General features: G+C 34.3%; 1 protein-coding gene across 1 annotated transcript in view; it reads left to right on the plus strand.

Annotated features, from left to right (window-relative positions):
* Nucleotides 1-20388, plus strand: part of LOC142347949 (uncharacterized) — a 58246-nt gene extending 37858 nt beyond the window's left edge. The window contains exons 3-7 of the mRNA XM_075399114.1: nucleotides 4640-4857; nucleotides 15649-15782; nucleotides 16680-16758; nucleotides 17085-17218; nucleotides 20050-20388. Of these exons, the coding sequence (XP_075255229.1) occupies nucleotides 4640-4857; nucleotides 15649-15782; nucleotides 16680-16758; nucleotides 17085-17218; nucleotides 20050-20388 (904 nt within the window). The remainder of the gene's footprint in view (nucleotides 1-4639; nucleotides 4858-15648; nucleotides 15783-16679; nucleotides 16759-17084; nucleotides 17219-20049) is intronic.
* Nucleotides 20389-20843: the final 455 nt, after the last annotated feature.

Genomic DNA, 20843 nt, shown 5'->3' on the forward strand with positions numbered 1-20843 from the left:
TTACTTTGCCAGGTTTGTTCGGGTTTAGCACCGGATGGTGTGGCAAATACCATTCTTTCCCGAAGGTGCCTTTCACTTCGAACTCGTCCAATATCTTTACGAATCATTTTTCTACATCTGTATCTATTGACTGTTGATACAAATTCTTCAGGTTTGGGTCCCTTTGGAATCTTCGCTCCAGTGAGTAAAGCTGACCCAAGGCTGAGCTGTAGTTGTTCGGTAGGTTTGGCTCTGGTTCACTCCACAGCATTCCCACTTCGTACCGCTCGCCTGTGAACTTTGTCGTACTCTCTAGCATCTTTTGTGCCTGCAGTTCCTTTTTTGATTGACTGACGACGTTGATTTTGGAAGCATAGGTTTCTATGTCCCACCAGGTTTGGATATTCTTAGCCACTTTCACATCTTCAGTGAAGGCGAAATGACAAACATTTTGACTTCTTTTGCCCGTCATGGGTCCACTGACTACCCATCCTAGCTCTGTTAGAACGGCGAAAGGTTCACTTCGTGTACTTATCTTATAGTCCAATGGGCGTTGTAGCTCATAAGCATCTTGACCAAGGATGATGCCAACTTCCATCAAGCTGAAGCTTTTGTTGGGTAAAACACTCAAGTGATTGAAGCTTTGCTTCAGCAGGTTGTAGTTGTAGTTAGTGTTTCCCAAGGAGATTGACGGGTGTGCAAACGCTTCGATTGAATGCACCTTTGAATGTACTCCCTTTATTTTTAGAGGAACCTTTTCTGTCTTCAGATCCTTCGTTCCGTGTATGCCAGCTATGTTGAGCGTCACATCGGTGCCTTGGGCTCGTAACTTCTCTTGCACACTTTGATCGATGAATGAAACCATTGATCCACTATCGAGGAAAGCATATGTGTTCAGCCTGTTGCCACCGCTCTGTATTGAGACAGGAACTATCTGAAGAAAGCTAGTATTTTCGTTACTCTGGTTGATTGTTGCTGCGCTTACGTTGACTGCGTGATTGCCCTCATCCATTTGGTTTTCTGAGTGCAGCAATCCGTTTTGCTTCCTGATGCATCCATTGATGCCGCACGCATTGACTTTACAATCTTTGATTGCATGTCCTTTGCCCAGACATCCGTAACATAAGCGTTGCTTCCTCACTGCTGCGTACCGATCATTCACACTCATGTTCCTGAATAGTGGACAGTTCCATATTTTATGAGTGCCATCAGCTAGTGGACAGTGATCACTTTGCGTTTGCTTCGTTTCTTTCACGTTGGAACTTGCACTGAAGTTCGACGTTTTCGAGAACCGTTTGTCTCTATTTGTGCTTCTTCGGTCTTCTTCTCTTCGCTCTCCCTTGAAAGCTGAAAACCCTTCGTGCACGAATGCTATCTTTGATAGCCATTTTTCAAACATAATCAGATCAGGCCAATCTTCATCTTTATCATCAACATAGAACCACCACTTCTCTTTGAGAACTTGGGGTAGTTTATCTACTGCCATATACAATGTCGAGCTTGATTGCAGATCACCAATCTGCTTGTACTCTTTGAGCACATTCACAAAGTTCGATACAATAATTGAGAAACTGATCAGACCTGTTGAGTCGTGTGGTTTCACCTGACTTGCTTTGCGAAGACTCTCCAGTTGTGCATCAATGATCACATGAGGCCTTCCAAATTTCCTCTCCAGAATGCTCCAAGCAGCACCATAGAACTGTCCAGAATAGACCATTCCAGATATTGCTGACCTTGCTTTGCCTGTCAGTAGAGTCTTTAGATGGCTCATCTTCTCTGAGTCTGGTATTGGTTGTTGATCCACTGTAGCAATGAACATACTAGACCGCTCCGGCCATTCGAGAGGGTTTCCGTCGAAGTTGTTCAACTTCAGCTTTGGTAGGTTACTGCTACCTGCATACCCACTGTTGTATCGTAGTAGAACAGCTCTGGGGGAAACGTCCTGGCCTTCAACACTTTAGGATCGGTCTCGTGAACTGCGATATTGTGAGAAGTGACTATGCCTGTTCACTTCAGGGGTCACTTCGAAGCGAGCTGTTGATCGATCTGGTGTTAGAAGGTTGTCGATTCTGCTGGCCCAGTCAGAGACATCTCTCTTCTTGGGTGTCCAGTTGAAGGGTGATTTGTCTCGAGCATTGGTTGATTGGGAACGAGCATCATCGTTCTCTACTGCTGTTCTCTTCACCTCTTCACTTTGCGCTCTAGCTCACGCTCTTCCTCCAGCAGTTGATGCTTGGTTTCCAGTTCCTTCATTTGCATTTCCAGCTCTAGCCTCCTCCGCTCGAACCGTGCTTGTTCGAGTCGCATCTTGGTTTCGAATTCGATATCAAATTTCTTCATCCTTTCCTCTCGCCTTTGTTTTGCTGAAGATGTTTCCGAAACATTCTCCGTCTCTTGGCCACTTGCTGTTGCTCCATTTTGCACTGTTTGAGCAGCTGGGTTGTCTGTTTGGTAGTTGTTGCTCTCACTGTTGTTCACTGCTTGGGTTGCGTTGCTTTGCTCTGCATTCATTTCTGGTTGCGTGCCTTTGCTTATATATGCAAGCCAATGATAGTCCAAACTTGCTTTGCACTTTCTTGCTTCTTTCAGATGCTCTTCAAAGAAATTTGCTTGGTAGGGAACAAGCTTGTTTCGACGCTGCAGTTGCTTGGGTACTTCTTCCTCTAGGAGGTGGACAATCTGTTGGTAGAGGACCTTTAGTTTGTTGGGTCGATCTGAGTCTTCAATTTTTTTGTAGCCAATCGCTGTTTTAGTGTTGACTTCTTCCAATAAATCTTGGAATTTCTTGTCGTACCTTTGAGCTGCTGATTGAAGCTCCTCTCTGCTGGTTGTGCAGGAATTGCCTGGTTGCCTTTTGCTTTGCTTGTTCCTTTTAAGCGAGGTTAATTCTTCAACGTGTTTTGTGAATTGCACTCGCAACTTTCGCTCTGCCTCACAGGCGTTGCGCTGTTGATTTGTTTGATTCTCTTTGGGGGGTGCCTTCGGCACTCTCTTCATCAGATTGGACAGCAGTTTGCCTTCCAATGTCCGGGTCGGCGGACCAAATGTAACGGCTGCTCTCCTATCAAAGTCAAGGAAAACTTTACACCGCCCAGTTCGTTTCAGCGGTTTCAAATCTGTCCGGATATTGTGTTTTTGCAGTTAATTTTTGTGAACTGTATTATGCGCTATACTGTAGATTACCGTTGCATTACTTGTTCCTCAATTAGTTCTGATAACTAACTGCTCAGCTTTGCTGTATAACAAACGTGTTTCTCTCAGAATAACAAAATAATTCAATGTGAAACCATCAATTTTTTGTTGAGTTTTGGTAAATAACTCAAATTATAAGTCGAAATTGCAAATTCTGCTCCTAACGAATTGTTGAGGTGACCTCGAGTAATTGTCAACCAAAATTCAAGTTTGTAGCGAACCTCCTTGTTAAGGGGGGCGCTTTTAAAGCAACTCAGATATTATAAATCTAATTCAATTTAATAAACAACTTTCTGTTTCTCAATTGGCTTCAATAACCACCAATACCAAAACTATGCTAGGCTTCGCTAAAGCCAGTAAGAGAAACTGCCTTTATGCTTTGCACAAAGTTTCTCTTACTTAGGAACTTTGTTCCTCAGAAAGAAAGTTTTGAGAATATCAAAGTTAATTCTCTTTTCAACAAGTCAAAGTAAAGTTAAAGCTGTACAATCACTAATATGATCTACGGAAACAAGACACGATAACAATTAATTTACCGCTCAAGGAAGTGTGCTTCAATACGCACTGTATGTCAATTTAATATAACCAAAATTGCAAATTTCAACTAATTTTTTGGTAGTTTTTCAAGCTCTATTTATGCTGCTGGTCACGTGGATTTACATGTCAAATTCAACTGTTGATTGGTTGTAGATAATGATGTCGACAGAATGTGAACACTTTTCCATAACGTCACTTTTTCAGTGTAAATTTGATGTCATGGGAAATTTGTTAACCATGTAGAAGTTTTGTCGAATATTCTGTATCAATAACAGGTTGATTCGCAATCCAATCGCAAAGAATCTGATGCAATACTGTTAAGTCGTAGTAATGTTTTGCTGGTTGTTGAGGTAGTTCGAGTTTGAGTTATAGTTTGACTTCATGAATGAAGATTGTGTACTAATAATAGTTGCTAAATATAAATGTTGAACAAAATGAACAGTCCGTTTGGCTTCGATAGTATGTAGCATTAAATTTCGATTGTCACACTATCTTAGCTTTAAGGCTTGATATGGCCTTGAAGCGCTATTCAATTTGATTTCTGAGTTGTTAAGCTCAGCCGCAATAATGATTATGTCACTTTTTACACGTGGCAGTCATTCAAATCTGGGCTGAGACTTGGCAAGTCAAAATCCAAGTCTGATCTAAAACTTGGCGGATTTTTTCCGTTTGTGTCCCTCCTCTCCTCCCCCCACCTTGCTGGAATTTTTGAATTCGAGACTTCTTTGAAGCAAAAAGAAAACACATGAACGAGATGTCAAACCAAAATAACTCATCTGGTGTTACAAATAAATAAATCAGAATCTCTAGTTTCAAGTCTTTTCGTGGACCTAATTAGCGGAGTTATTTTATCCGAGGAAATCTTAAAATTGAAAATCTGCAAGCTAAATAGGGCTTTTTATCCATGTCAAAAATCGGATTCACTTTTTAGCAAATACTACTGTCTACATTCTTACGAAGGTCGTCGGAAAACTGAGCACTTGGATGGTTTTTTGAACCAAGCATTCATGGAATCATCCATGCCAGATCTGCACTCAATGAGCTGGGATGACAAAAAAGCTTACTACGATGATATTGAGAGGAGATTTGACAATTTGGTCAGACCCAACTGGCAGAGAGTCAATTTCTTCCCCGAGTCTGACGATATGGGTTAGCATGAAATTTATCACATTAACAGTTTATAATTACCTGATGTTTCACAGTCACACAGTAGCAACAGCTTTTGACTTAATCTAACAAAAGATTGACATCAAACTTTTGCTCCATCTTCCAAGTTTAATTGTGGGTTTGGAACCTAAAACCGCGTGACTTTTTCGTTGAGCCAATTTTGGCTAATTTTCAATGGAAAGCCAAAATAGTTCTTCAAAGTTAAATGAAGTGCAATCTGCAGTGTGGGGGAAGGAACTATATACTCAAATGGGTTTTTTTTTGTTCAGTCAATTTTGGCCGATCGATATATTCATTGTAGAGGAATGTGAGTGGTATCATTAAACAGCTCGTCCAGCCTAGAATTTGAAATTGAAAAGATTTTTTGATTTTCGTATTTTTCGAGGAGTTATCGAGGATTGAAGTTTTGTGTGAACACGTGATATTTGGTATGATTTCGTTCACTTTTTTTTGTTTACGTGTAATTTTTCTTCAAATTATGATTTTTTCTTTAAAAAATTTTTCTTCAAAATTATATTTCACGCCGCAAAATGAATCAATTTTGTATTCCTAATACACGAAAGGAGACAAAAAGACTAGTTCTGGTCTCATAGGGAAGTTTACCATAAAAAAAATTCGAAATCTATTTGAGAGCTGCTTTTTTAGAAAACTTCATAATTTTTTAGTCTGGTCATTTCAGAGACTGGTCACTTTTCATATCAAGGTTTCATTAATGATAATCCTGATTTACAATAAAATGACGCCGAATGAACAAAAAACATGTTTTCAAGGAATCGCACAAGTTTTTTATGGCTTCGACTCTGAGCATTTGTAATTTTTAATGAATGTTCTATTTTCTTTATGAAATTTTACTGCATTTTTGGAGCGCTTTGGCATAGAATTATTGACTAAAAGTGCCATGGGTTTCCTACTGAGCATTAATGAAGCTATTCAGTGCTTTGATTGGACAGCTAATGGCTGTTAAAACTTTATAAATAATTTTTCGAAACTTTTTTTAAAGATTAACCGATCACAAGTTTATTTTTGTAAACTGTAAGTCAGCCTCAGTACTGACAGGATCCCCTTCATTTCTACAGCAACCAAAATTAATCTATTTAGTGGTGTTATCTTCTAACTATTGGTTTTATGACTTCGATGCCACCAGATTTGAAAAAAAAAACTTTAGAATTTGCGGATACTTTCGTATTCTTGAATCCGTTTGAAATTTTATCACATTATCCTAATTTGGATAGTTCCCGTTGGTTTCGGGAAGACTTTCAATGGATCATTGAAAAAATTTTCAGAGAACAGCTTATACTTTGAATGGCTTCGACACTTTCTTCTCGCACTTGTCTACTGATTTTTTGGTTTTTGCCTTTATTTGTTGTTGTTTTCATAGTCATAAGACCTATTGTGATATCTTATTGATTACCCATGCATGAAAAACTTTAATGTCTTTCTATCGAGTCATGACTTAGCTTATTTGTTAACTTCTGTTGAAAGCTATTGAATTTAACGTCTGTTAAGTCTTCAAAAATAATTTTTCGAAAAAATTCATTGAACATTAACCAATCGTAAACGTATTTTTGTATACTGTAAGTCAGCCTCAGTACTGAGAAGATCCCTTTCTCTACTGCAACCAACACGAATCTGTTTAGTGGTTTTATCTTCTAACTACTGGTTTTATGACTTCGATGCCACAAGATTACAAAACCAATTTGAAAATTTTTGGATATTTTCGTATTTTTGAAACATTTTGAAATGTTATCACCTTATCCCAAATTTGATAGCTCCCATTGTTTTTAAGAATACGCTCAGTGGATCGCAGGTAAATTTTTCAGATAAAAGGATATTGTTTGAATGGCAGCCACAATTTTTTCTCGCACTATTCTAATTAATTATTTGTTTCTGTATTTGTTTTTGTTCTGATAGTCATAAGACCTATTGTGATGTCTTAGTGACTACGGATGCATGATAAACCTCTTTATCTTCCTATTTAGTATTGACTGAGCGTATTTAGAGACTTCTGTTGAAAGCAATTGAACTTATTGTCTTTTGAGCCTTTAAGAATAGTTTTTTAGAAAAATACTTTAACCAGTTTTAAACTTATTTTCATGATTTGTAAGAAGTTCTCAGTGATGACAAGAACCCACTCCCTTCTTTCTACAGCAATCAAAAATCTTTCGCTTACCGATTTTTTTAATTCTTGGTTTTATGGCTTCGATGCCACAAGATTTAAAAAAGTTTTAAATTTTCGGATATTTTTGTATCTTTATTCCTGTTGAAATCTTATCAAGTTATCCTATTATTGATAGCTCCTGTTGGTTTTGAGAAGACGTTCAATGGATTGCAGGTAAATTTTTAAGGTGAAAAGATATGATTTAAATGGCTGCCACACTTTCTTCTCGCACTTTTCTAATGAAATTTTAATTTCTGAATTTATTTTTGTCTCATAGTCACAAGACCTATTGTGATATCTTATTGATTAACCATGCATGAAAAACTTTAATGTCTTTCTATCGAGTCATGACTTAGCTTATTTGTTAACTTCTGTTGAAAGCTATTGAATTTAACGTCTGTTAAGTCTTCAAAAATAATTTTTCGAAAAAATTCATTGAACATTAACCAATCGTAAACGTATTTTTGTAAACTGTAAGTCAGCCTCAGTACTGAGAAGATCCCTTTCTCTACTGCAACCAACACGAATCTGTTTAGTGGTTTTATCTTCTAACTACTGGTTTTATGACTTCGATGCCACAAGATTACAAAACCAATTTGAAAATTTTTGGATATTTTCGTGTTTTTGAAACATTTTGAAATGTTATCACCTCATCCCAAATTTGATAGCTCCCATTGTTTTTAAGAATACGCTCAGTGGATTGCAGGTAAATTTTTCAGATAAAAGGATATTGTTTGAATGGCAGCCACAATTTTTTCTCGCACTATTCTAATTAATTATTTGTTTCTGTATTTGTTTTTGTTCTGATAGTCATAAGACCTATTGTGATGTCTTAGTGACTACGGATGCATGATAAACCTCTTTGTCTTCCTATTTAGTTTTGACTGAGCGTATTTAGAGACTTCTGTTGAAAGCAATTGAACTTACTGTCTTTTGAGCCTTTAAGAATAGTTTTTTAGAAAAATACTTTAACCAGTTTTAAACTTATTTTCATGATTTGTAAGAAGTTCTCAGTGATGACAAGAACCCACTCCCTTCTTTCTACAGCAATCAAAAATCTTTCGCTTACCGATTTTTTTAATTCTTGGTTTTATGGCTTCGATGCCACAAGATTTAAAAAAGTTTTAAATTTTCGGATATTTTTGTATCTTTATTCCTGTTGAAATCTTATCAAGTTATCCTATTATTGATAGCTCCTGTTGGTTTTGAGAAGACGTTCAATGGATTGCAGGTAAATTTTTAAGGTGAAAAGATATGATTTAAATGGCTGCCACACTTTCTTCTCGCACTTTTCTAATGAAATTTTAATTTCTGAATTTATTTTTGTCTCATAGTCACAAGACCTTTTGTGATATCTTATTGATTACCCATGCATGAAAAACTTTAATGTCTTTCTATCGAGTCATGACTTAGCTTATTTGTTAACTTCTGTTGAAAGCTATTGAATTTAACGTCTGTTAAGTCTTCAAAAATAATTTTTCGAAAAAATTCATTGAACATTAACCAATCGTAAACGTATTTTTGTAAACTGTAAGTCAGCCTCAGTACTGAGAAGATCCCTTTCTCTACTGCAACCAACACGAATCTGTTTAGTGGTTTTATCTTCTAACTACTGGTTTTATGACTTCGATGCCACAAGATTACAAAACCAATTTGAAAATTTTTGGATAGTTTCGTATTTTTTAAACATTTTGAAATGTTATCACCTTATCCCAAATTTGATAGCTCCCATTGTTTTTAAGAATACGCTCAGTGGATCGCAGGTAAATTTTTCAGATAAAAGGATATTGTTTGAATGGCAGCCACAATTTTTTCTCGCACTATTCTAATTAATTATTTGTTTCTGTATTTGTTTTTGTTCTGATAGTCATAAGACCTATTGTGATGTCTTAGTGACTACGGATGCATGATAAACCTCTTTGTCTTCCTATTTAGTATTGACTGAGCGTATTTAGAGACTTCTGTTGAAAACAATTGAACTTATTGTCTTTTGAGCCTTTAAGAATAGTTTTTTAGAAAAATACTTTAACCAGTTTTAAACTTATTTTCATGATTTGTAAGAAGTTCTCGGTGATGACAAGAACCCACTCCCTTCTTTCTACAGCAATCAAAAATCTTTTGCTTACCGATTTTTTTAATTCTTGGTTTTATGGCTTCGATGCCACAAGATTTAAAAAAGTTTTAAATTTTCGGATATTTTTGTATCTTTATTCCTGTTGAAATCTTATCAAGTTATCCTATTATTGATAGCTCCTGTTGGTTTTGAGAAGACGTTCAAAGGATTGCAGGTAAATTTTTAAGGTGAAAAGATATGATTTAAATGGCTGCCACACTTTCTTCTCGCACTTTTCTAATGAAATTTTAATTTCTGAATTTATTTTTGTCTCATAGTCACAAGACCTATTGTGATATCTTATTGATTACCCATGCATGAAAAACTTTAATGTCTTTCTATCGAGTCATGACTTAGCTTATTTGTTAACTTCTGTTGAAAGCTATTGAATTTAACGTCTGTTAAGTCTTCCAAAATAATTTTTCGAAAAAATTCATTGAACATTAACCAATCGTAAACGTATTTTTGTAAACTGTAAGGCAGCCTCAGTACTGAGAAGATCCCTTTCTCTACTGCAACCAACACGAATCTGTTTAGTGGTTTTATCTTCTAACTACTGGTTTTATGACTTCGATGCCACAAGATTACAAAACCAATTTGAAAATTTTTGGATAGTTTCGTATTTTTTAAACATTTTGAAATGTTATCACCTTATCCCAAATTTGATAGCTCCCATTGTTTTTAAGAATACGCTCAGTGGATCGCAGGTAAATTTTTCAGATAAAAGGATATTGTTTGAATGGCAGCCACAATTTTTTCTCGCACTATTCTAATTAATTATTTGTTTCTGTATTTGTTTTTGTTCTGATAGTCATAAGACCTATTGTGATGTCTTAGTGACTACGGATGCATGATAAACCTCTTTGTCTTCCTATTTAGTATTAAGTGAGCGTATTTAGAGACTTCTGTTGAAAGCAATTGAACTTATTGTCTTTTGAGCCTTTAAGAATAGTTTTTTAGAAAAATACTTTAACCAGTTTTAAACTTATTTTCATGATTTGTAAGAAGTTCTCAGTGATGACAAGAACCCACTCCCTTCTTTCTACAGCAATCAAAAATCTTTCGCTTACTGATTTTTTTAATTCTTGGTTTTATGGCTTCGATGCCACAAGATTTAAAAAAGTTTTAAATTTTCGGATATTTTTGTATCTTTATTCCTGTTGAAATCTTATCAAGTTATCCTATTATTGATAGCTCCTGTTGGTTTTGAGAAGACGTTCAATGGATTGCAGGTAAATTTTTAAGGTGAAAAGATATGATTTAAATGGCTGCCACACTTTCTTCTCGCACTTTTCTAATGAAATTTTAATTTCTGAATTTATTTTTGTCTCATAGTCACAAGACCTATTGTGATATCTTATTGAATACCCATTCACGACGAACGTTTTTGTCTTTCCATCGCGTCATTATTGAGCGTATTTCTTGACTTCTGTTGAAAGCTATTGAATTAAATAGCTGTTAAGACTTCAAAAATTTTTTTTCGAAAAAATTTTCTGAACATTAACCAATCGTAAACTTATCTTCGTGAGCTCTAGGAATGTCGGAGTAATTATCGGAATTCCTTCCTTCCTAATTCATCAAAAATATTTTAATTTGTGGTTTTATCTTCTAACTATTAGTTTGATAAATTCGATGCGCGAGTTTTCATAAATTTTTGGAAAATTTTTGGATGTTTTTGGTTCTTCCGAAATCCCATCACGTTATCCTATTAGTGTTAGTTCCAATTGGCTTAGAATGGAAGTTCAATGGATCATAGATAAAGTTTTCAACGAAAAGCTAATGGTTTAAATGACTTCGACACTTTGTTCTCGCACTTTTCTACTGAATTTTTCGTTTTCGCCTGTATTTGTTGTTGTTTTCTTAGTCAAAGACTTATTGTAATGTCTGGTCGTATCGATGACTTGTCAATGAAACAAATTCTTGTTTTTCTATTGAAGCATTGAAACCCTTATGCTCCCATCGGGCGCTTTTTGTCCCCATTCGCTGAAAGCAATTGAGTTTAATGGCGTTGATTTTAGCGGTTTTCTCAGAAATTTCGTATGTGTTCATATTTTTGTTGATATTTTGAAGTCTTGTTGAATCAAGAAATCTCCTGCTGCTAAAAATAATGGATGATAGAAAATTCGATACCGAAAAGTTATCTTTTAATGGTCTCGACACTTTTCTCGATCAATTTTTTTTTTGAATTAGCGGTTTTTGCCTATTTTTTTATCTTTAGGTAGGCGTAAAATGCTAACCGGTCTCAAAAGCTTGTAATTGAGTATTCAAGTATTGATGTTACCCAAGGCAGTCATTTTGTAGCGAATAGTCTCAAAGTTAATGATATTATACATTTTCAATAATTTTTTAAACTTTTCAGTTTATGTGGTTTTCTTGCCAACTTGTAGCTTATTCTCATCATTGGGAGGTCTCATTCAATTTCTTGTATTCGAAATATTTAATATTCCAGTGATATCATGTCGTACCTGATGTTTTGTATGCGGACAATATGCGTTTAAATAAAAGTTTTAGTGGTGTACTTGTGTTTCTTTTTCTCGTCAATTAGCACAATCGCGTAATAACAGATCCCAATGATTTTCAAATGTGGCCCAAATGCACTTATTTAGTCTTTCATTATAATTTTAGTTGCATTAGTTTGAATGAAAATAGAAGGGAGAAATCATAGTTTTCAGATAATAGCTAATGATTTTAATGGCTTTAAAAATTTGTGTTTTCCCAAATTGTTTAAATTTTGAGTTTTCTGCTTCTGTATTCCGTTCCTATGGCTTAATATAACCAACAACAGTTATTATTGGTTTCTTAATGAATGTTTAGTAAATTTATTAAGAATCATTTTGTTAAAACTATTGATTTTTAGGACTTTAGAAATTATTTGGTATAAAAATGTTGACTTATTTATCAATTTCGCCTTATTATTTCCTTTTGTCGACTTTGTTACCTAGTCTGATTAAGGAAAACTTCCATCTGCTGTATAGTATGAACAATTAAATTTGCGCAGTTGAGGTTTTATACGATTGCATTTTGGCGTTATTACTAGGTGCGTTCAAAATTAGATATTTAATTTTTGCCGTGATATTTTTGTTTTTGCTTCTTCTGTTGTTTGTTATTTTCTGTAGTTTTTTCAATGGAAGCTCTCGTCAGCGCTGTAATGAGGCATTGCATTATGTAATTCAATAAGTAGTTAGGTTTTTAATTTTTTTTTAAACTCAAACATCTATTTTTATTATATTTTCATTTGGTTGACAATTAAGTCAAAAGTGTAGATGAGCTCGGGTGGGAACATCATGTGCGAACGCACATTAACGAGCATCCTTGATAGAATTTTAGGCTCTTTTAAGTCTTTGGCTCGGTTTATGATCAGACTTTACCTCGTGTACTTTTGAACTCACCGCACCCCTCGATGCATTTTCTGAATTAACAAGTAAGTTACTTTTATAACCAGTTTGGAATAATATATAAATTTGATTCTCCAGTACAACTATTTATATCAAAATTAAGGATTCCGTTTGCTGTAAAGCATAAAAATAAATTTTGAAGTAAATAATTATTCTTCCGAATGGTAACATTTTAAATTGCTGAAGCAGGTGCAGTTTTGGCAATTTTTTAAAATTTATTTTAGAGATTTTACTATTCGGTATTCAAGCAGTATTTTTATTCCATTTTAGAATATAATTTTTTTGAAAAGAACGGTTACTTGCTTTAAATGTGATCAATTGTTCTGTGCTGCAATTTTTTCTTCAACAAAACATTACCCCTCCCTCCCCTCTTCCCCCCTCGGCAAAACTTATCTGTACGAAATGTTTTTCTGAAAACAGTATCGCCTTTTAATATCGAGACAGTCAATTGAGTGATGAGCCATTTTACTGGTAAAATTTCTGATTTCTTTAAAAGACCACTTGACCTTTCAAGTTTTTTCCAATGCAGCATGCTTGAATTCCCCCATTTCATCCGCGTGTTTAACCGTTGTAAGGATGAAAATCTATGAATTTAAAAAAAATAACTCATTTAAATATGAAAGTACTAGGAAAATGAACAACAATAATCGTGCTCGAAGTGGTATTTGACGACAAACAATATGTATTGATCGTATGGCTATCACAACTTTTGAGAGAAACTTATTGAGTTAAATTTGAAAACTCAATTCTGAACCAACATAAAAGCCTAAATATTTGCAGTGTTCTTCTGTTTTTATCTATTCTCGAGGACATCGAACGGGGTAGGTACCTTTTTTTCTTCTCTTACATTTGCAGGCTAACGATGCACAATACAATTTTTCAAATTCAGCCTTTTTCCACTGATTACTGCACATTTCAATGATAAAACGAAAAAAAATGTTTAAAAATGTTTGTTTTTTATAAGTCTTTTTAAGGTTTTCATAAGTTATCTTCTGTTTCAAATACAAGTTTTTCAAATGGAACTTGCTTCACGCCCAACAAATAACTAAAAAAGAAGAAGGAAGATGGTATTTTTTTCTCAAAACATCGAGTAGACTGTGGAAGAAAATTCGCACTTTTTATGTAGCCATGAAATTCCTTGTCAAACTCCGTATCCATTTTATCTCTAATACGTGAAATTGAAATCAAAATTTTGTTTCGAAAAAGGCGAATTTCGAATATCAATTTAATATTTGTTTCCCTATTTCACCATCAAGCTAATAATTTTCTGAAATTCTTGTTGTTTTGATAGGTATGTGTATGTTTGTTTGTATTTTTATTTTAATTAGGGTAAATTACGGAGGTGAAAACATCTGTCTAAAGTTTCCCAATGTCTTTAAATCTTTTTTAAGAACACCACAGACAAATTTATTGTTGTTTTGAGCCTATGTGAAAAAGTTTTATTTAACGTGGCAAAGAAGAGTGCCATTGCTGATTGTTTTCCAAAAAAATTATTTTCATTTGGTACATATCTGTAGTTCTTTCTCTCCACGTTAGCCACTTCTACTCCAGATAAACAAAGTTGTTTGTGCTGGAAAGAATAATTAACCTTAGCAAAACTTAAAAAAATTTTTAGATAGTTGCATTTCGAAAGTTTGCCGTTCGGCCAATCTCAAATTTTTTTCTTAAAAAACTATCTAGAAAATTCAAGTCTGAAAAGCATCATTACTCAAACAATAGAACAATAAAAAGGCTCTTTTCTTCAGTAACTCTCATAGTTGAAGGAAGATAACACTGTTCATATAATTTAAAAAATTCCGTCATTAGTTGGCAAAAGGTTTAATTACTTCCGAAATCTCACTTATGTCTTTTTGAGCAAAAGTTTTCCTGATCAGGAAAACAATTTTTCAAGCAAAGAAATTGGAGCAAGAATATGGCCGTAATGTGAATGAAGCTTTCCAATGTTAGTAATCTGTGGCCAGTTAAATCTGACACGTTTCTCGTCAGACTCCTAAATCAGACTTCAAGTAGTTTAATTAATTTTCGAAATTTAAACTAATAGTTAAATAGCTTCAGCATGACAATAAACACAGTTGGTCGCTTTATTCAGCTTTAAAAAAATCTAATCTGCTGCTATATCATTAAAAGCTCTTCAGAAAATTTGTTTCATATTCATTTACTTCAATATCATCCCCTTTTTCACATGAGCTAACTTTTTATAATTTATAAACTGTCAACAATTGTTTTTCCACAAATGAACAATTTTTTATGCTTAAAATCGAGATTATTTTTGAAAATCGACGTTTTAAACTGAGCAAAAAGGACAAAACCAAGAAAAAATTTCGCACAACAATTTTTCTTTATTTTGCACAACTGCAAGCCATTGAGACTGAGGATTTTCAACTTTCAAAATTAATTAAATTTATTATTTTTATTGTTCCGTAAGGTTGTTAGAATGGGCATTACAACCTGAAGAGGAACTTTGAAAGTTATCTTGCAAAATTGCGAAGCGGTCTTACAATATATCAGGTGCTATTGCAGATATAACGATAAGACTTTTGCAAGAAAAGCATCTTATCTTGACAACGCAGTAACTTTCAAAGTAACCATTTTTTTCCTCAAACAAAAAAGAAGTTAATTTTGGTTTGTCTCTATGGCTCGTCTTGCTGATTTCGTTTTCCGCGGATAAAGGCCCTTCGGGTGTTGATGTAAATTCTTTTAGAAGTTTTATAATAGACCATCACTGGTGATCACAGAAACTGATGAAGCACAAAAAACAGACAAGACCACTATTCACGACGGTTCTCTCAATAGCAAGTATTATATAGTTATCTCTTCCAATTTAACAAGCTTATTTTCCCCTGAAGCTAATTTTCCCTTAAAGTTTTTGCCTAAGAAGAAAGGTGGGATATTTCCAAAGTTTTCCAAGAAAAAGGTGGATTATATTGCAAATTTAGCACAAATGTTTGCAAATATATGCTATTTTTAGAATTTTTTCTGAAGATCTTTAGTAGTGTTTGCAAGATAATCGTCGATATTTGTTTGAAATAACAAAATTCGTTGTGGTTTCAATGGAAAGAATTTATTCTAACATTATTCAAAATAATAAATGCACTTCCTGGTTTCAGAGCATTGTTGCACATCTCAAATACAAACTTATGTTCACCTTGGCCATGACATCCTGAAAATGTCACCTGAGGATTATTGGAGAAAACTGACTGATTACCCGAACGAAGACAACAAACCACTCAACTACATAAGGGTACATATCTTAGTTTTGCTTTAATGCACTAAAGGTGGCTACTATTCCGGGGCAAAAAATGATTAGGCTCTTTGTGAATGAAGCTTTCCAATGTTAATGAAGCTTTCCAAGCTTTCAATGTGAATGAAGCTTTCCAATGTTAGTAATCTGTGGCCAGTTAAATCTGACACGTTTCTCGTCAGACTCCTAAATCAGACTTAAAGTAGTTTAATTAATTTTCGAAATTTAAACTAATAGTTAAATAGCTTCAGCATGACAATAAACACAGTTGGTCGCTTTATTCAGCTTAAAAAAAATCTAATCTGCTGCTATATCATTAAAAGCTCTTCAGAAAATTTGTTTCATATTCATTTACTTCAATATCATCCCCTTTTTCACATGAGCTAACTTTTTATAATTTATAAACTGTCAACAATTGTTTTTCCACAAATGAACAATTTTTTATGCTTAAAATCGAGATTATTTTTGAAAATCGACGTTTTAAACTGAGCAAAAAGGACAAAACCAAGAAAAAATTTCGCACAACAATTTTTCTTTATTTTGCACAACTGCAAGCCATTGAGACTGAGGATTTTCAACTTTCAAAATTAATTAAATTTATTATTTTTATTGTTCCGTAAGGTTGTTAGAATGGGCATTACAACCTGAAGAGGAACTTTGAAAGTTATCTTGCAAAATTGCGAAGCGGTCTTACAATATATCAGGTGCTATTGCAGATATAACGATAAGACTTTTGCAAGAAAAGCATCTTATCTTGACAACGCAGTAACTTTCAAAGTAACCATTTTTTTCCTCAAACAAAAAAGAAGTTAATTTTGATTTGTCTCTATGGCTCGTCTTGCTGATTTCGTTTTCCGCGGATAAAGGCCCTTCGGGTGTTGATGTAAATTCTTTTAGAAGTTTTATAATAGACCATCACTGGTGATCACAGAAACTGATGAAGCACAAAAAACAGACAAGACCACTATTCACGACGGTTCTCTCAATAGCAATATTATATAGTTATCTCTTCCAATTTAACAAGCTTATTTTCCCCTGAAGCTAATTTTCCCTTAAAGTTTTTGCCTAAGAAGAAAGGTGGGATATTTCCAAAGTGTTCCAAGAAAAAGGTGGATTATATTGCAAATTTAGCACAAATGTTTGCAAATATATGCTATTTTTAGAATTTTTTCTGAAGATCTTTAGTAGTGTTTGCAAGATAATCGTCGATATTTGTTTGAAATAACAAAATTCGTTGTGGTTTCAATGGAAAGAATTTATTCTAACATTATTCAAAATAATAAATGCACTTCCTGGTTTCAGAGCATTGTTGCACATCTCAAATACAAACTTATGTTCACCTTGGCCATGACATCCTGAAAATGTCACCTGAGGATTATTGGAGAAAACTGACTGATTACCCGAACGAAGACAACAAACCACTCAACTACATAAGGGTACATATCTTAGTTTTGCTTTAATGCACTAAAGGTGGCTACTATTCCGGGGCAAAAAATGATTAGGCTCTTTTCTGTTATTGCCCCCCAGCCTTATATAGCCTGTCTATTTGCACCCCCCAAATATGTTCTTTTTGGTCCTTAGAAATCCTTTATTTTAGTCATAATAAATTGCCGGTACCGGTAGATGAATGGATAAATTTTTGATTCCGGTTGTCAAAAAAATTAGTACCATAGAGCTATTCTTGCGGAAGAAAAGCGAAAAATATTAAAAACACGATTATTCCTTGTCTGCTTGCATTATAAGCAAAGTTTGATTACCATATACATCTTAATTTTAAACCTTCGCTGCATAATTAAATTGTAAATGCCGTTTCTATATTGTATATGTAAGTGTACGAAATGCAACCAATATGCTATAACTTGTATAAGTGGGGGGTGCAAACGGACGTGGGGGGCAAAAACAGAAAAGAGCCGTTAACTTGTCAGTACTTGCAACTTTGTTGCTTGCAGGAGATAGTTAACTTGTAAGAACTTGAAAGTGGAATAACATCTAGAAAGCTTCTTGTGAGCTCGTTCCAGTCGAGCCCAATTTTAAATATTTCTTTCAGTTTAATACTCTATCATTTACTGTAGAAGGAGCGTGGGAAATAGTTACACAGTTTGTTTAACATAACACAATAACATAATGCGACCTAAGTTGATAAAACGGTTTTTATTACATGACCTACACCTGTGTCACTTGCAAGAAAAAATTAAGCTTACACGATCAATTTCCTGTTGTTGATATTTTTATTCTGCGGATGCCATGAATATGTGTACATTCACATGCAGCGACGTTTTATTGTTTTGTCGTACAGATTGCTAGATTGGTTAGATTGTAAGAAATTGCATGGTTTTGACAGATAAATTTGCAGTCCGATGCATCGGCTTGTAACTTTCTGGCAAGTAATTGCAAATGCATACAGGATAACCATTCTGAAAAATATAATAAAAAGTTTTCAAGTGTTCCGTAGCGAAATTCGCATTGCGATCAATCGCCTTGTAAGATGTTGCAAGAGACTTACAAGTTTTAACGCGATTAAAAAAGTTATTTGTTTATTAATATTCGCAGTTCATGTGTAATTAAAATCAACATTTTGTTTTTGCACACTATACCAAAATTAACCATTTCAAATTTAAGACAAAAAATAGTTGAAGGTAAGCCGAGTCAAAAAAGAAGAATAAAAATGCATAGATAAATCTCAAAGAGGAATTGGTTCTCAAAAGTTTCAAATTACGTTAAATATAATAAAATATCTGGCACTGTCTCGGGCATTGTTCCGAACTAACTCAAAAATGGATCTGCAGATATAAATTGTTTTCTCTACTGGAACAATTTTTTGCAACAGAAGAGGTTTCACCACACAAGCAAAATTGGATTCTTTTTGAGAGAGATATGCAAGACTTTAATGTGCTCGTCAAGAAAGTTGGCATACCTAATCATTATATTGCTAGGATAATTTGTTGAGACATCTTGACATATAAAATTAGATTTTGCTAAAAAAAATCCGCATTCTTGAAAAGCATCTTTCAACTGAGTAAATTGGCGTTTTCTTGGCAACAAACTATTACTGATTTTTTATTTTATCTTTCTTTTCATTTCGCTCACTTTTTGCTACAAAAAATTGCAAGAGAACAATTTACTATATTGACGTAGAAACTGAAAGATTGTTCAAATTATTTTTCTATTACAAACCAAACGGGGTTAATTTTGAACAATTGCCAATAGAACTTAGGTTGAAAGCAAACCCATTTCATGGATCAAAACTGAATGTTTATTATTTGTCTAACTTACCTTAATTTTTGAACGAATTAGTTTCTGGTTAAAAATAGCTTTATAGACATTTTTTTGACAAACACTGCATAATTATCAAATGTTGAAAATTTCATTACAAATTTTTAAAATTTTTCTACATAAAAATCTATGCAAGAACTAACTGATATAAAATTTACAAACATTACTCTTTTGTAAGGCAATAAAACAGTCCACTATTCATTTTTGAATTTCTCTAATTATTATTTGAATTAGCAATAAAAGAGTAAAGACCAAAAAACACAATAATTACTTCAGTCCATGATCAACGCAGATGACGATGAAAAACAAAAAAATCAGTTATTGTAGCGTTGAAGCTTTTGATCGCAAAGTGGTCCGGGAACTCAAATGTCTTTCAGCTAATCAGATTTTAAATAATTATTGCTGGAGTCTTAGATGTTCATCTAAAGATAAAACTTATTGTTAGTTTCCATCGTGCACTTTAAAAAATGGAATGAACGTTAAATTTTATTAACATTTTTCTCTGGAAAATATCAGACTGTTGGATTCCGCGGAACAATATTCAAAATTGATTAAAAAATTTGATTCCCGTTGCGTAGTTTGCGCTTTCAAAAACTTAATTTTCCGGAAAAAAACATTTGTAGGTTGTAGCTTTTTCATCAATAAATGACAAATTCTTACTGTAATTTACTGCGTAAAGTTCTCTTTCAGTTCATATGTTTTAGAGGAAGAGTTAAATTATTCATTCCAATTAAAACACATTAAACTTTATGTATCTCAGTGCTGAGAAGCAGTCGGAACATTTCAAAAAAAAATATCACTTGATTTTAAGCACAAAGCTCAACTATTGAAATTAGTGTTCCGACCCAACTAAATTCTTGAAAGAGAAGTTAAAAAAGCAAAAACTGCATCACATCTTTGATCCGCTTGCAAGGGTCTAGTCATTTTTGTTCAGCTTGCAAGGGTCTATTTCGAAACGGCCATCAGAAAACGTGTCAATAGAATTTTGTTCCAGGCAGTGTATGATACGGCTTTATGTCTCAATTTCATTGTCGAAGTCGGTTTCGGTTCCGGAGGTCTGGCTCCAATCACTGGAGCTATCCGACCACTTTACAGATTCGCATTTCCTGCAATGGAGGGGGTGGCACCTCGAATTTTTCCACATCAGCGGTTGGAAAGCGAGCTGACTTTTTCATGGTTCAAGCACAACATAATGTGCAAAAGTCAGCCTTGGATTTGCGCTGAACATCCGATTAGTCATCCGATTGAAGAACTTGAGGAAGAGCATGAACAGGAGGACATAGGGAACTGTTTCCTTCAATTCCCTGATGTCGAACTTTTAACCCCAAAATGAGATGCAGCATTTACTCCCAAAAATATGATTCCAAAAATAGGGACAAATCCCCCAAAATAATTTGTAAATCCTTTGGGGGGGGGGGGGAGGGTAATGTGGGAGATGGGGGGGGGGGTAGTTTTGGTTGGGTTATTTGATGAGTGGAGGGTGACGGGGGCAATTCGATGTAAGAGTTTAAGAGTTAACATCCCTGTGGACAAAAATCCTAATGAGCTTATATGAACAAAATGAAGCATATTTTACGCAAGGTTTATTTATACTCTATGCCTAACCATTCTTTTTAGTTATACAATGACTACGAACTTTGATGACAACCAGGAAATAGTACAAATCCTATATGACCTTGTACATCTACTACGAAAAATGTATAATGGGAGACGCGGTCTCTTATTAGCTAATAAGATACTTTCAGAGAAATTAATACTCAAACGGGGTCGGGGTGCTTGATATAAGTA

The sequence above is a fragment of the Convolutriloba macropyga genome, chromosome 10 (genome assembly GCF_964194025.1).
Source record: "Convolutriloba macropyga chromosome 10, txConMacr16.3, whole genome shotgun sequence".
Lineage (NCBI taxonomy): Eukaryota > Metazoa > Xenacoelomorpha > Acoela > Convolutidae > Convolutriloba > Convolutriloba macropyga.